This window comes from Rana temporaria, chromosome 13 (genome assembly GCF_905171775.1).
Source record: "Rana temporaria chromosome 13, aRanTem1.1, whole genome shotgun sequence".
Taxonomy (NCBI): Eukaryota; Metazoa; Chordata; class Amphibia; order Anura; family Ranidae; genus Rana; species Rana temporaria.
In genome coordinates, this window is record NC_053501.1 from 119,381,628 (window position 1) to 119,398,502 (window position 16,875).

At 49.5% G+C, this 16,875-nt stretch overlaps 1 protein-coding gene across 2 annotated transcripts; it reads right to left on the reverse strand.

Annotated features, from left to right (window-relative positions):
* Positions 1 to 1,385: 1,385 nt before the first annotated feature.
* LOC120920552 (protein S100-B-like) lies at positions 1,386 to 11,854 on the reverse strand. Of its 2 annotated transcripts, none has more exons than XM_040332697.1 (3): positions 11,752 to 11,854; positions 10,128 to 10,364; positions 1,386 to 1,525 (listed from the first exon to the last, which is right to left on the reverse strand). In XM_040332697.1, exons 2-3 carry the CDS (start codon positions 10,296 to 10,298, stop codon positions 1,406 to 1,408), a joined length of 291 nt encoding a protein of 96 aa, XP_040188631.1. In that variant the 5' UTR covers positions 10,299 to 10,364; positions 11,752 to 11,854; the 3' UTR covers positions 1,386 to 1,405. The 2 variants fall into 2 exon arrangements, with proteins under 2 accessions (XP_040188631.1, XP_040188630.1); XM_040332696.1 differs by lacking the exon at positions 1,386 to 1,525 and adding an exon at positions 5,231 to 5,448.
* Positions 11,855 to 16,875: the final 5,021 nt, after the last annotated feature.

Consider the following 16,875-nt stretch of genomic DNA (forward strand, 5'->3'; position numbering starts at 1 on the left):
CCAACCCCTGAAAAACAACCCCACACTATAACCCCCCCCCCCCCTCCACCAAATGATTTGGACCAGTGCACAAAGCAAGGTCCATAAAGACATGGATGAGCCACTTGACTGGCCTGCACAGAGTCTTGACCTCAACCTGATAGAACACTGATAAAAACCCTGGGAATCCATCACCCCTTCACTAAGGAGCCTTCATTGGCTAACCGTAAAGGATCGGGTCACATTCAGGACCCTCTGTCTCACCCACAAGTGCACACAAGGAAAGGCTCCTCAACACTACACGCCCAATCGCATTCTCTAATCAACCAACCAAAACCTCCTCCACATCCCCAAGTCCCGCTACAAATCGAAGGGAGAAAGAAGATTTGCAGTCCAAGGACCACGGCTATGGAACGCTCTACCCACAAACATCCACATGGAAGAAAACCATCGGGCCTTCAGGAAAAAACCTAAGACCCACCTCTTCTGAAGGATCAGAACGACACTGGATGGAAAAAAGCGTCTTGAGGCGATTTAGTTCACATTTGTAACGCTATACAAGTTATTCACTCACTCACACCTTTGGGATGAATTAGAGCAGAGACTGTGAGCCAGGCCTTCTCATCCAACATCAGCGCCTGACCTCACAAATGCTCTTCTGGAAGAATGGTCAAACATTCCCATCAACACCCTCCTAAACCTTGTGGACGGCCTTCCCATAGACACCCCCCTAAACCTTGTGGACGGCCTTCCCATAGACACACCCCTAAACCTTGTGGACGGCCTTCCCATAGACACCCTCCTAAACCTTGTGGACGGCCTTCCCATAGACACCCTCCTAAACCTTGTGGACGGCCTTCCCATAGACACACCCTCCTAAACCTTGTGGACGGCCTTCCCATAGACACCCTCCTAAACCTTGTGGACGGCCTTCCCATAGACACACCCCTAAACCTTGTGGACGGCCTTCCCATAGACACACCCTCCTAAACCTTGTGGACGGCCTTCCCATAGACACCCTCCTAAACCTTGTGGACGGCCTTCCCATAGACACCCTCCTAAACCTTGTGGACGGCCTTCCCATAGACACCCTCCTAAACCTTGTGGACGGCCTTCCCATAGACACACCCTCCTAAACCTTGTGGACGGCCTTCCCATAGACACCCTCCTAAACCTTGTGGACGGCCTTCCCAGAAGAGTTGAAGCTGTTATAGCTGCAAAAGGTGGAGCCAACTCAATGTTAAACCCTCCGGACTAAGACTGGGATGCCATTAAAGTTCATGTGTGTGGAAAGGCAGGCGTCTCAATACTTTTGGTAATATAGTGTATACTATTATCCTTTGGCACGGTCTTATATATAATTTTATTGAGACCTCAGTATTTGAAAAAAAGCCCCCGGACTGGTGGGATGAGAAGTCGGAGTGGCTCAGTCGATCCTGTGGGTGAGATGGGGTGTGTTTATAGAGCTGAAGTGGAGAACCACCTTCCCAACTCCTTCCTTCATTTCCTTTATAATCTTGTCCTCGAGGGCGGAGTCTATAAGCTCCTGAAGAAAGAAGACAAAGGGTTAATCAGTCAATGTTTTCCAGATTTGACCGGCCCCCACCTGTCTACATTAATCCGAGATTTAATTCTACGAGTACATCCCTCAGGAAAGAAAGAACAGGTGAATAAGATTGACAATGTTATGGGCATTGTCCACCTTCAGATGTCTTTTTTGGTATATCTCAGTATTGGTGTATCTCGATGTTGGTGTATCTCGGAGTTGGTGTATCTCGGTGTTGGTGTATCTCAGTATTGGTGTATCTCGATGTTGGTGTATCTCGGAGTTGGCGTATCTCGATGTTGGTGTATCTTGGAGTTGGTGTATCTTGGTTTTGGTATATCTGGGTGTTGGTATATCTGGGTGTTGGTATATCTGGGTGTTGGTATATCCGGGTGTTGGCGTATATCAGAGTTGGCGTATCTCAGTGTTGGTGTATCTCGGAGTTGGTGTATCTCGATGTTGGTGTATCTCGGTGTTGGCGTATCTCGGTGTTGGTGTATCTCGATGTTGGTGTATCTCAATTTGGCATATCTGGGTGTTGGCGTATATCAGAGTTGGCGTATCTCAGTGTTGGTGTATCTCGGAGTTGGTGCATCTCGGAGTTGGTGCATCTCGGAGTTGGCGTATCTCGGTGTTGGTGTATCTCGGAGTTGGTGCATCTCGGAGTTGGCGTATCTCAGTGTTGGTGTATCTCGGAGTTGGTGCATCTCGGAGTTGGTGTATCTCGGAGTTGGTGTATCTCGGTGTTGGTGTATCTCGATGTTGGTGTATCTTGGAGTTGGTGGGCCAGGTTCACAAAGAGATACGACGGTGTATCTCCTGATACACCGTCGTATCTCTGAGTTGTGCCGGTCGTATCTATGCGCCTGATTCATAGAATCAGGTTACGCATAGATATGCCTAAGATCCGACAGGTGTAAGTGACTTACACCGTCGGATATTAGGCTGCAATTCCAGGCTGGCCGCTAGGTGGCGTTTCGGTTTATTTACGCGACGAATATGCAAATGAGGAGATACGCCGATTCAGAAACTAACGACCGCCCGACGCTTTTTTTTTACGTCGTTTGCGTTCGGCTTTTTCCGGCGGATAGTTACCCCTGGGTCTATGAGGCGCAGCCAATGTTAAGTATTCCTGCGTCGTGATTTAAAAATTTTACGTCGTTTGCGTAACTCGTCCGTGAATGGGGCTGGACGCCATTTACGTTCACGTCTAAACCAATGACCTCCTTGCGACGTCATTTACTGCAATGCACGCTGGGTAAATTTGCGGACGGCGCCTGCGATGTTCGATCGGCGCGGGAAAGCGCATGATTTAAATACTACACGCCCCCTAGCCGCGGAATTTGAATTCCGCCGGGGGATTTACGATACGCCGCCGCAAGTTTTGAGGTAAGTGCTTTGTGAATTAACCACTTGCCTCAAAAACTTGCGGTGGCGGATCTTAAATCAGATAGGTTACGCGGATCTAAAGATCCGCTAACCTATGTGAATCTGGCCCGGTGTATCTCGGTTTTGGTATATCTGGTTGTTGGTATATCTGGGTGTTGGTATATCTGGGTGTTGGCGTATATCAGAGTTGGCGTATCTCAGTGTTGGCGTATCTCGGTGTTGGCGTATCTCAGTGTTTTGGCGTATCTCAGAGTTGGTGTATCTCGGAGTTGGTGTATCTCGGAGTTGGTGTATCTCGGAGTTGGTGTATCTCGGAGTTGGTGTATCTCGGAGTTGGTGTATCTCGGAGTTGGTGTATCTCGGAGTTGGTGTATCTCAAAGTTGGTGTATCTCAAAGTTGGTGTATCTCAAAGTTGGTGTAACTCGGTGTTGGTGTATCTTGGTGTTGGTGTATCTTGGGGTTGGTGTATCTCGGTGTTGGTGTACCTCGGTGTTCGAATATCTCAGTGTTGGTATATCTCGGTGTTGGTATATCTCGGTGTTGGTGTATCTTGGGGTTGGTGTATCTTGGGGTTGGTGTATCTCGGTGTTGGTGTATCTTGGTGTTGGTGTATCTTGGTGTTGGTGTATCTTGGGGTTGGTGTATCTCGGTGTTCGAATATCTCGGTGTTCGAATATCTCGGTGTTGGTATATCTCGGTGTATCTTGGGGTTGGTGTATCTCGGTGTTGGTGTATCTCGGTGTTGGTATATCTCGGTGTTGGTATATCTCGGTGTTGGTGTATCTCGGTGTTGGTATATCTCGGATTTGGTGTATCTCGGTGTTGGTATATCTCGAAGTTGGTGTATCTCGGAGTTGGTGTATCTCGGCGTTGGTGTATCTCGGCTTTGGTGTACCGGATCCCCAATTGGTTTGTTCAGGCTCTGTTGGACGACCTGCCTCCGGGTCCTCCTCAAACCGACTCCCCAATCGAACGGCACCCAGCCTGGGATCCTTTCAGTAGAACCGGGAGCCCAGTAAGTCACTGGGGTCCCCTTGTACCTCCGGATGAGGGTTTGTGTGGCCTGCAGTTTCGGCCAGGTGGGCCACGCCGGCGGGGTCCATGGATGCGCGCACCCTGAAGGTGGATGCCGCACCTGGAACGGGACCCCACAAAGATTTTAGAGCACATGACATCTGTCACAGATATACTCCTCTCCAGCACGCCCCGCGAGGGAAAAAGCTCCTCTGATTGGCTGCTGGAGAAACGTACTCTGCCAGAACCCCTCTGGCGCCAACTGCTGGCCAGGGATTGTATTGCATCCCTGGACCACAGACTGACCCAGTGGACATTTCTGGAATGACATAAGTCCCAAATTTTAAACAAATAGTGAATGGGAGCAAAGTAACTCTCCCATTCCCCACTAACTTAAGCGTAGTGCCCATACTGAAAGTAAGGGGGCGCTACATTAAAATACTTCAAATGTAAAATAAAATAAAAATAGAAAATACATTTTCTTTAAGTGCCGCCATCTTGTGGACAGAAACCAGATGGCAATAAAAATATTTTATATACAGTAATTTTTTCTTTCTTTAAGTGTCGCCATCTTGTGCACAGAAACCAGATGGCAATACAAATATTTTTTAAGAGAATTACCAACTAGTGGCGAATGATGGGACTGAATTCAAATAAATTGGAACACCTTTTACAATATTGCAAATAACCATTATGCAAGAAGTAAACCTAGTAAATCCCTAATAATTAGATAAATAACAATTTAAGTCTATATCTACATTTATTCCCGCGGGAGTGAGTGTATTTCATTTGTAGATCCATTCCGTTTCTTTTTTTTATATCTTCTGGATCATGTTACCTCCTCTCCAATCTGGGTCTATTTTGTCAATCCCGAAAAATTTAGCTAAACTGGGGTCTGACACCCTGACACTTGGGGATCCAGAACAAGGACACCCTGACACTTGGGGGTCCCAGAACAATGACACCCTGACACTTGGATATCCCAGAACAATGACACCCTGACACTTGGGGGGTCCAGAACAATGACACCCTGACACTTGGGGGTCCAGAACAATGACACCCTGACACTTGGGGGTCCCAGAACAATGACACCCTGACACTTGGGGATCCAGAACAATGACACCCTGATACTTGGGGATTCCAGAACAATGACACCCTGACACTTGGGGGTCCCAGAACAATGACACCCTGACACTTGGGGGTCCCAGAACAATGACACCCTGATGGCCAGGAATATTGATATTGAGTTATAATCATTCGTATTCTATGGATATTGTTATAGAGAAAACAGAAGGACATAATCGGGTAAAAGATAAATTTGTAGTTTATTGAGGCTTCAGTATTTTTGTAGAAGAGGCTCCGGATTGGTGGGATGAGAAGTTGGAGTTCAGCAGCTTCTTTCCCTCATGGCCTCCATCACAGTGACAATGACATTGCCAAAATGTTTGATGTTTGCATCCCCTTTTATGTCGTCTACGTACTTCATAATCGTTTTCTCGGCAGCCAAGCCTTTTTGCGTCTAGAGAACGAAGACAGAGATTTAACCAATCATCATTTTCCATTTCTCCCTGTGATGGACTTTTTACCTATATGCTTCAGGTTAATCCTCCCTGCTTGTTTAAGGCTGTTAATTGTAGTTACTCTTCTGCAGCTAGCCCTGTTTCAAATGTTAATTGTTTTAGCCCTGTGTTTACTGGTTACTGTGATTAGATAAGTGGCTTGTGTTAATTATGCTGATTGCTTCATTGTGATAATTATCTCTCTATATGCGGTGCCGACTCGGCTAGCTACTGAGTAGTTCAAAGAAATATCTTTATTTCAAAGGAGCTGTATTGAAGACCCCCCACTGTGTGAGGGGGGGCGGAGATTTGTCATTGTAACAGTTGTAACCACATATAAGCTCTGGTTTCTTACCATTAAAACTCTGTGTTGTTCAAGCAGTAAGCTGGTCTCATGTGTGGCTTTCTGGGCGATTCCAGGGATATCCCTCCTCGTGGAATATTGGGGTGATTTTCGTTATGGGAAGAAGGGAACGTTGACGGGGATATCATACCGATACCGTCACAAATTGGTTGGCAGCAGCGGGATCTTCCCTTCTACTCTCCTTCACACCCGGATTCCAAGCAGACACTGGAAGAACTACTGGAAGAACTACTGGAAGGATTGCTAGCAACAAAACCAAGCGGGTCATCATAGCGGAATCAATGGAGATAGACCAGGAGGACGGGATTGCAGCAACGCCAGCAGTACAAGAGATGGATACACCAGTGATTCAGGAGGAGGAATCGCCAGCCAACAAGCTAGAAGAGAGTGGGTTGCAATATTGTCAGGCAAACTGTCAGGCAAAGCTTCTGATGCTTTCCGGACCGTGCCAGATCAGGATATCCATAGCTACGCCCGGGTTAAAGAAGTGCTCCTGGCTCGCTATGCAGTAACCCCAGAGTCCCACCGACAGAAGTTCAGGGACTCACGCAAAACCACGAAAGACTCTTACGCAGAATGGGCATGCCAGCTGTCCCTGTCGGCCTCTAACTGGGTTAACAGCAGCCAGGCCACCACCGCAGAGGACATTTTGCAACTAATGCTCCTGGAGCAATTTTACAATCACATCCAGACGGACGTCAAGGATTGGGTGAGAGATCGCAGGCCCATGACTCTACCAGAGGCCGCGAAGTTGGCGGATGAATATGCGGATACTCGCAAGACAAACCAGGTCACACCACGGGTACAACCCCCACAACCAACGGCGCCCTCACACCCACCAGCCGCTAGATACCAACCGCCTAACAGACCGATGACATATAGCCCTCGCTACCCACGCCAGGAGGACAACGAACAACGCTGCTTCCGGTGCAAACAGTTGGGTCACTTCAAGCAGAATTGCCCCATGAATGACAACACCAGGTCAAATTGGTCTCAACCTGGGTACCGCCCACCAGCAGCAGCCCATTGTGTAGACTCGGCTTGGGATCCCCAGGAGCTGGGTCAGGAAGAACCATTGGGCACCCCTTACGAAGCCCTCATGGTACAATCTGTTATTACGGACAACAGGGAACACCATTGTCAGCTGGTCATGGGCGACAGCCATGAGCCGGAGGGGCCTTGGAGGGAGCTGGGCAGAAAGAGGCACCGCCAGCTAACCTCCAAGAAGAAGAGGTCCTGGAAGTCATATAACCAGCGGACCTGGGAGGAGAAGAAGCGACTGGAGGAGAGGGAGTCACAGCGGGCATCCCAGATGCGGGCCGAGATGTTCGCCAAGGGCCCACCGGTGGCCCCTTACACCCCCACCCAGTTCCTGATGATGAAGGACCACGTGGAGAGCCTGCAGGACATGAGCAAGCAGGATCTGATCCGTGAGTACATGGAGCTGGAGGAGTGCATAAGCCGCATGGAGGAGGAGAACAACCACCTGAGGTCACAGCGGGCTGACCCCCCCAGGCTCCATGAACTGGAGATGGAGCTGGAGAAGCTCAAAGAGGAGAACCGGCGGCTGCGGAGGGAGCAGGGGGTGGCTGACCTTATGGGGCTCTGAGTCCCCTCCCCCCCCCCCCCCCCCGGACTCTGAGCACCAGTGCTACAGCACAAATATAACTTTTTCTTTTTATGAATCTCCTGTGATTGTCACTTCAGAGCCATAACCTGCCCCTCCCATAGCGGGACACCTAGATGGCGGCGCACAGACCCATTCGCCATCTTCACACTGACTTCTGGTGACTCTGCAGATCGCAGAAAGACTTGGGGACTGACCGGCGTGTGATCTGACGACCCGGTGGCATACCTAAGTCGGGAGCAGTTGTCAAGGGAGGTCAGTCATGCCAAACGGAGTTAACCTCGGACTAAAAGCTCTGAACCCGTCAACCCTACTGGACCAGGGAAGGTCCAACCGGGTTTGCCGGAGCAGGGAGAAGAATGGGGGCCATTGTGATGGACTTTTTACCTATATGCTTCAGGTTAATCCTCCCTGCTTGTTTAAGGCTGTTAATTGTAGTTACTCTTCTGCAGCTAGCCCTGTTTCAAATGTTAATTGTTTTAGCCCTGTGTTTACTGGTTACTGTGATTAGATAAGTGGCTTGTGTTAATTATGCTGATTGCTTCATTGTGATAATTATCTCTCTATATGCGGTGCCGACTCGGCTAGCTACTGAGTAGTTCAAAGAAATATCTTTATTTCAAAGGAGCTGTATTGAAGACCCCCCACTGTGTGAGGGGGGGCGGAGATTTGTCATTGTAACAGTTGTAACCACATATAAGCTCTGGTTTCTTACCATTAAAACTCTGTGTTGTTCAAGCAGTAAGCTGGTCTCATGTGTGGCTTTCTGGGCGATTCCAGGGATATCCCTCCTCGTGGAATATTGGGGTGATTTTCGTTATGGGAAGAAGGGAACGTTGACGGGGATATCATACCGATACCGTCACACTCCCCTTTCCCCGCCCCCCTACATTCCCCCGAGATTCCATTCTACGTCTCATCAATGTCACAGTTTGCGCTCCGTATCGGTGAAAATTTGCCTTCGTTTTGGGCACATAGAAGAAGCCCATTGGGTCGCCAAGCAGTAGGCGGCACAGGATTCCATACGATCGATGCTCCCTGTACAATTAATAGGTCATTGGTCACAATTTGCTACTTTTTTTGCAACATAATGTTACAGAATTTGTCTCTCTGTTTCAGGCAAGGTTCACACTGTGCGGATGGTCGGGGATGTGGGAATTGCAGCTATTACCTGCACCCGCCCGCAGACGAAACGCGCTGTTCTTATTGGCAGCCCCCACGCATCTCATCCCGCAGCATATTTGTGGGAAACGCAAGGAAACTGCACGGTCCAAAGCGCAATCTGATTTCCCTACGTGTTTTTAAAAAGGTGCAAACACTTTTTTTTTAGGGAAACCCAAATAAATGGGCTGCCGTGCCGGGGAAACGTGGGGCACAAACCTACCAAGATGTGACCCAGGGGACACTGATAATTTATCGGGCTCGTTGTGTCTGGTTGTATCGGTAGTGGGACAAGACTTTTTTGTCCTCTGTAGAATTAGTCAATTCTATCCAAGATGGAATAGGTTTTGTAAGTCTGTACTGTGCCCTTCTGTATTCCCCCCTGTACTGTGCCCTTCTGTATTCCCCCTGTACTGTGCCCTTCTGTATTCCCCCCTGTACTGTGCCCTTCTGCATTCCCCCTGTACTGTGCCCTTCTGCATCCCCCCTGTACTGTGCCCTTCTGTATTCCCCCTGTACTGTGCCCTTCTGTATTCCCCCTGTACTGTGCCCTTCTGCATCCCCCCTGTACTGTGCCCTTCTGTATTCCCCCCCTGTACTGCGCCCTTCTGCATCCCCCTGTACTGTGCCCTTCTGTATTCCCCCCTGTACTGTGCCCTTCTGCATCCCCCTGTACTGTGCCCTTCTGCATTGCCCCTGTACTGTGCCCTTCTGTCTTCCCCCTGTACTGTGCCATTCTGCATTCCCCCCTGTACTGTGCCATTCTGCATCCCCCTGTGCCCTTCTGTATTCCCCCCTGTACTGTGCCCTTCTGCATCCCCCCTGTACTGTGCCCTTCTGTATTCCCCCCTGTACTGTACCCTTCTGTATTCCCCCTGTACTGTGCCCTTCTGCATTCCCCCCTGTACTGTGCCCGTCTGCATCCCCCCTGTACTGTGCCCTTCTGTATTCCCCCCTGTACTGTGCCCTTCTGCATCCCCCCTGTACTGTGCCCTTCTGTATTCCCCCCTGTACTGTGCCCTTCTGTATTCCCCCTGTACTGCGCCCTTCTGTATTCCCCCTGTACTGTGCCCTTCTGTATTCCCCCTGTACTGTGCCCTTTGTGTTGACTAGTCTTTGATTTATGGAACGTTTTCCTTTTGTAAAATCGATTTTATTGAACTAATACATAATGAATATGAATGTTTAATTCTATCAACTATTTATACTTTATTTCTTGAAAGTAGGGGTGTAAATTGGGGCAAGCTGGAGGGGCCCCAGTGCATTACTTTGCCCAGGGGCCCATGATGCTATGAAGACGGTCCTGTCAGATACCAGCAGGAAGACTTCTAAAAGATTTCCCAATCACCGGTTTGGCTGCGGACTCATGTGTGTGACTTGCTACAGTCCATAGTAGAGATAAAGATTTCACCTAAACAACACCTTCTACATCCAATGAAATGTCTCAAATCATCGCACAGCTGTCCCTCCCCCGACTCGTGTCTCACCTCAAGGAACCCTCCAAGCTCGTTCTTCATAAGATCTTTTAGGTCACTCTTCCTTATCGTGTTTGAATCACCAATTTTTTGGGCATAGTTATCGAAGATGTCGATAATTAATAATAAAGCCCTTTCCAGTTCATTTCCAGGCATCCTTGGATTGGTGTGGTGGGCGGACATGTGGAAGGTCGGGTCGGGTGAACCACCAAAAAGTAGAAGCTGGAAGTTCTAATTGTGGTCAATTATCTGGAAATGATCGAATGGAAGACATTTTTATTCAGATGGAGAATTACAAAGATCCAAACGAGAGAAAAAGTGTTGTTTTGACGATGCGCAGCGATGAACCAGAAAATACGAGGGGGAGGGGGGCTGGGGACATGAAGAAGATCTTACAGGAGATCCGTCACATGGACAGCATAAATCGGAATCGGCGTATCTATCTCATTTGCATATTCTACGCGGAAATATACGGAAGCGCCCCTAGCGGCCAGCGTAAAAAAGGACCCAAGATACGTCGGCGTAAGAGACTTACGTCAGTCGTGTCTTGGAGAAAAATTAACGTAAATGCCTTTCTGAATAGGCGTAAAGATGCGACGGGGCACATTTTAAATTACGGCGGCGTATCTCCAGATACGCCGCCGTAATTTAAAATGTGCCCCGTCGCATCTTTACGCCTATTCAGAAAGGCATTTACGTTTGTACGTAAATACGCCGCCGTAAAATCGTTTCTGAATCCGGCCCTATGTTTTTAACTTGTAAACACCACATTTTAGAAAGAGGCTCGGGGCTTAAGTGGTTAATAAATAATAATAATAATTTAAAAAATATATAATAATTTAACTATAATAGAAAATACGAAAAACTAAATTATCAGACTGTAATCGATTTGTTAAACTCGTAAGGTTGAATCGTGTTTTTTTTTTTTTTTCAGATTTTCTGATTTTTCAAATTTTCGGAATTTCATTCTCTCTTCGTTTTTTTTTTATGAATGAATTCATCACTCAGAGTCTTTCGTTCATTCGGATGTTTCCGATGGCAACGAATGTGCTGAATTTTTATCCGACAACAAATTCGTAATAAAATGAATTGCACGTGTCTAATCAGGAGCGGGAGATTTTTATTTTATTTTTTCTTTGGGTTGGTCTTTGATGGTAGGTTATGTTAGTACCAAGAATTATACAGCTACAAATTTTTTTTTTTTTACAATTTTAGGACAGTTTTCCTTTAATAATAAAAAAAAATCAGGAGATATAGAACCTCGTAATGGGATTTTAAAGGCAATTTAAAAAAAAAATAAAGAAAATTGTATATATAAAAAAATATATTTCTATTTCTTTTTTATATATACAATTTTCTTAATTTTTTTCAAATTGCCTTTAAAATCCCATTACGAGGTTCTATATCTTCTATATGAGTCTATCAACCTTTTAAAAAAAAAAAAATCAGGAGATATTTATCACTGTTCACCACCAAATGAAAGCCCAATTGGTCCTGAAAAAAACGCGGAATGACCCCCCTGGATGTACACAATAGTTGTGGTGATCTCTACGGATTTGAGCTTCTGGGAATTTAGATTTGTTTTACCATTAGGTGGAAAGGGATTCAATAAAAGAAGAGGAATCCCATCACTTACCGGGAAGGAAGGACTCGTTCTTCCTGCTCTCCTCCTCGGATCGATGGAAAGATCTGGATCCAGGTGAGCTCAGCTCTTTATCTCAACAAACTACCAGCCAATCAGAGTCTGGGGCGGGGCTCACCTTACCTGCCCTGTTTTTTTTAGTTCCTTGGCATCGATGAGAAGGGAGATGAAGAAAAACAAGAAACGAATAAATGATCAGACTCCGAGTATCGGAGCTCCTGACCCGGACACTCCCAATCTAAGCTGTCATTCCCATCATTAGGGCTTGGTCATACTTGTGATGACTGTGAAGAACGAAGCAATGCTCAATGATGCACCTCTAGTATTTATGACAAGTTTTTTTTGTTCTGTTTCCCCCCCCACTGGCACCAATGATGGGACACTATTCCTCCCACTGACACCAATGATGGGACACTATTCCTCCCACTGACACCAATGATGGGGCACTATTCCTCCCACTGACACCAATGATGGGACACTATTCCTCCCACTGACACCAATGATGGGACATTATTCCCGCCACTGACACCAATGATGGGACACTATTCCTCCCACTGACACCAATGATGGGACACTATTCCTCCCACTGACACCAATGATGGGACACTATTGCTCCCACTGACACCAATGACACCACAAAACGATATGGCATTAAACTGGCAGTATCACACGCAAAACTATATGGTGTTAAACTGGCAGTAACGAACACAGAAGTAAATGGCGTTAAACTGGCAGTAACGCACACAGAACTATATGGCATTAAACTGGCAGTAACGCATGCAAAATTATATGGTGTTAAACTGGCAGTAACGCACACAGAACTATATGGCATTAAACTGGCAGTAACGCACGCAAAAACGATATGGCGTTTAACTGGCAGTAACGCAGACAGAAGTAAATGGCGTTAAACTGTCAGTAAGGCACACAGAACTATATGGCTCTAAACTGGCAGTAACGCACGCAAAACGATATGGTGTTAAACTGGCAGTAATGAACACACAACTATATGGTGTTAAACTGGCAGTAACGCACACAGAACTATATGGCGTTAAACTGGAAGTAACGCACACAAAACGATATGGCGTTAAACTGGCAGTAACGCATACAGACTTATATGGCGTTAAACTGGCAGTAACGCACACAGAACGATATGGCGTTAAACTGGCAGTAAAGCACACAGAACTATATGGCATTAAACTGGCAGTAATGCACACATAAGTAAATTGCATTAAATTGGCAGTAACACACACAGAACTATATGGCGTTAAACTGGCAGTTACGCACGCAAAACGATATGGCGTTAAACTGCCAGTAATGCACACAGAATAAATGTCGTTAAACTGGCAGTAACACACAAAACTATATGGCACTAAACTGTCAGTAATGCACACAGAACTATATGGCATTAAACTGGCAGTAACGCAGGCAAAACGATATGGCGGTAAACTGGCAGTAATGCACACAAAACCATATGGCGTTAAACTGGCGGTAACACAATCAAATAGACGGTGTTCAACCGTCACTACACTGAAACTATCTGAGCTGTCCGTACTCTAGCTGCACACTATGCAAAGCTGAATGGTGGTCCTCCTCACTACACTCACACTAAACTAATATTCTACACTGACAATTTAAGCAAAATAGCACAGTACAGCTCACTAACTAACTAATAGCACTGAACAGAGCCCTATCTCTCTCCACACCAAAATCACACTGAAAATGGCTGCTTTTGAAAGAATACTTTTATACTGTGGGGTGGAAATGAGCCATGATTGGATAAAGTCATGATGACAGTGCTCTGTGCCCTGATTGGCTGAAGCGTTCACTGCTTCAGCCAATCAGAGCTTGCAAAGCACTGTTCCGCGCCGCAATGCATTGTGGTCAGTTCGGGGGGTGGAACAAACGGTCGTACAACCCGTTTGTTCATTTGTTCGGCTGTTCGACGAACTTCCGAACAGCAAAAGTTCGGCCTGAACCTATGCTTGTGCCGAAACGTTTGCCCATCCCTAGTTATTAGAAACTTGGCCTGGATGACTCATCTTGGCAGCTCTTTGGTGCTTCCCCTGGTGTCTGGAAGGTTGGAGAACCTTCTAGAACTAGAGGGCGGGGCTTGGAGGGGCTGCCATGAATATTTGTGGGGCCTCAGAAGTGGACTGGCAGTTGGGCTGAGACCCCCCCAAAAATAGACATGGTCCAGGACAAAAGGGGCATTTGGGTAGAAGATGGAGATTCAGTGTTGAGGAGGCTGTTGGTGGCCCTGAGGGGAACTTCTAATCTGTGGGGGGGCTCAGCTGCTGGAAGGATCCAGACAAATACACAAGGGAGGAGACTTTCCTGGTGGCAATGCTGCAAAGGCTTACTCACAGAGTGAGTAATTCAACACTGGTGGGACTAAGAAAGGGGGGAGACAGCCATATGTAGCCAATCTCCCTTAAAGACAGTGGTTGGCTTAAGTCTTCTACCTTTCCCTTGGAGATGTCAAAGAGTCAGTCGGGTGGGCTGGTAAAGAGTAAGCCGGGTGGACAGAGAGGCCCGGAGCAAAGACAGAACCTGCAATAGGCGCAGGGCCGGCCATGACAGGGTTAACAAATCCCTGCTCTGGTTTGGTGGGAGTGGTTAACAGGGAAGCAGAGCTAGGGGGGAGGAGAGGTGATAAATTCCTCCCCACGCTTCCCGGGTTAACACACGTGGAGAGAAGTTTAGACAGGAAGCTGCTGGGGATGCTGTGCTCTGCCAGAAATTAACAGTGAGGTAGGCTGCGGCTGGGGGATTGTATAGTTATGTGCCTGCATTAATGTCTGGGGTCGAGGCTCTCCTCACCCAGCTCAGGCAAGAGGCCGATTTCCACGGTGAGGGGTGGCTCCAGTCTACGCTGGGGGCCGCTCCTGCCGCCCGGGGACACTAGTGAGGATTCCCCCGTTCGGGGGGGGTGGGCCGGGCGCCCCGCGGGCGCGCTTATCCAGGCCTCCCGACCGCTATTCCCAGGGTTCTGCCACCTGGTCCTATAGAAGGGAGGGCAGCCCCATCCGGTCCCCTTGCTAAACTGGCTCCCGCCCGCTGTCCCCTGGTCCTTCCACACAGTCCCATGGTAGTGAGGGCAGCCCCACCCGGGCCCCCTCCGCCCCCCCCCTGCAAAACGGGCTCCCGCCCGCTGTCCCCTGGTCCTTCCACACGGTCCCATAGAAGTGAGGGCAGCCCCATTCGGGCCCCCCCCCCTGCAAAACGGGCTCCCGCCCGCTGTTCCCCTGGTCCTTCCACATGGTCCCATAGAAGTGAGGGCAGCCCCATCCGGGCCCCCTCGGGCCCCCCCCCCTAAAAAACGTTCCACCCGGTCCCATAGTGGTTAAGGCGGCCCCATCTGGGCCCCCTCCCTGCAGAACGGGCAGCGCAGCGGTGGCGGAGCGCCACGAGGAGGCCACCAGTCGGCGGCGCGGGTCGGGGGGGGCGGCCAGGGGGCTCCTATGCGGCGGCCAAGTCCGCTCGACGTGCTGAGCATAGGGAGGCGGGCTCCGACCCCGGTTGCGCACCGGAGGGCCGAGAGCCTCTGCAAAAAAATTTCTGTCCCTGCGGTGGCTAGCTTTCCATCATCCGCGGCTAGCCACCTCCAATCCAGCCCCGTGGTGAGGGGGAGTGGAAGACGGCAGTGGGCAGGCGGCACCAAGAAAAGCGTCAAGGAAGTCGGTTCACGGGTCCAGGGTGCGCAGCGAGAGCGAGTCCAGCTCTGGGCCCGCGGCAGCCAGGCCAGAGTCGCCTGGTGGCCTTTTATCCGGTGAGGAGGTCCGGACTGATGACTGCGCGGAGGGGGAGCTGTGCGAAGAGGAGGTCGCGCCCAGGACGGAGGTCGCAGCGTGGGAGTCGAGCCGGACGGCTGGTGGGATTGCTTCCAGACAGCCCGGTGAGTCGCTGTTGTCTTTTATTCTGCATTACACAATGTGGGGGTGTCGTTGGGGGGACGGGGGGAGGGTCCCCGTAGTCAGTTAGAGGTGCCCGCTGGGGGCAGGGGTGAGCGGGGGTAGGTCTGGCGCCCGGGGGGAACAGACAGGGGAGGAGGCAGGTTTGCAAAGGTTGTTGGCGGGTTTGGAGGTGTTGGTCGGCCAGTTGAAGGGGGGGTCAGCCCCGGCGGTGGCATGGGGTCCGGCGGGGGGATCCGGGGTGCCGTCACCCGCAGAGGCAGTCGCTGTATCGGGGGCTGTGGTGCCCGTGGACAAGGGGCAGAGCAGGAGGGGGTGGTGGCAGGTACTGCTGGGCCGCCTACAGAAAAGGGGGATGCGGGGGTCGATTCCGCAAAGAGGGATTTGGTCCGGTTGGCGGACGCAGCAAAAGGAGAGGTGTATACAGGTTATGAGGCACTGCTGGGTTCTCATTTGAAGCCGGAGGTGCGGGAAAAGATATGGAAAAGTGAATATGTAGAGATATTCACGTTGTTACCGCTTACAAAGTTTAACCTTGGTAGGGTTAAGCCGGAGGAGTCCAAGAAAGAGGACGAGGAGAAGAGGAGGTATAGGCTTAGACCTAGAACTTTTGCGAACTGGTCGCAGGCGTACTCTATCATGGCAAGCGTGATCGGTGAGAAAAGCCCCGAACACTGTTCGGCACTTTTCAGATATCGGGAGGCGATTAGTGAGGCCTACCGGTGTTACGGAGGCATGGGGTGGCTCCGGTATGATGAGCAGTTCCGGCAACGCCGGGCTATTAGGCCTGATATTAGGTGGGACACTAAGGACTTCGGCCTTTGGATGCGGCTTATGTCGGCCCCATGGACGTCCACACCGTTTTTTCAGGGGGGGGCCGGTGGAACCTCTTCCCCAGGACAGTCGGCCGGAAAGAAAAAGGGGGTCTGCTGGCAGTTCAAAGAGGGAAACTGCAAGTTCGGAGGGTCTTGCCGGTTTAAGCACGAGTGCTCCGGCTGTGGTGGCAATCGCCCCGCTTCCCGTTGTTTTAAGCAGGGCAAGGGACGTTCCGGAGACTTTGCAAGTAAGAGGGAGGACTCCGGTGTTGGTGGAAAGGATGCGACCGTTTCTCGGTAGATATCCTGACAGGGCGGCCGCCCTGTCATTGGAAAGGGGCTTCTCAGGGGGCGTTGGCATTCCATGCAACTTGTCGGTGGTCCCCCCCTGT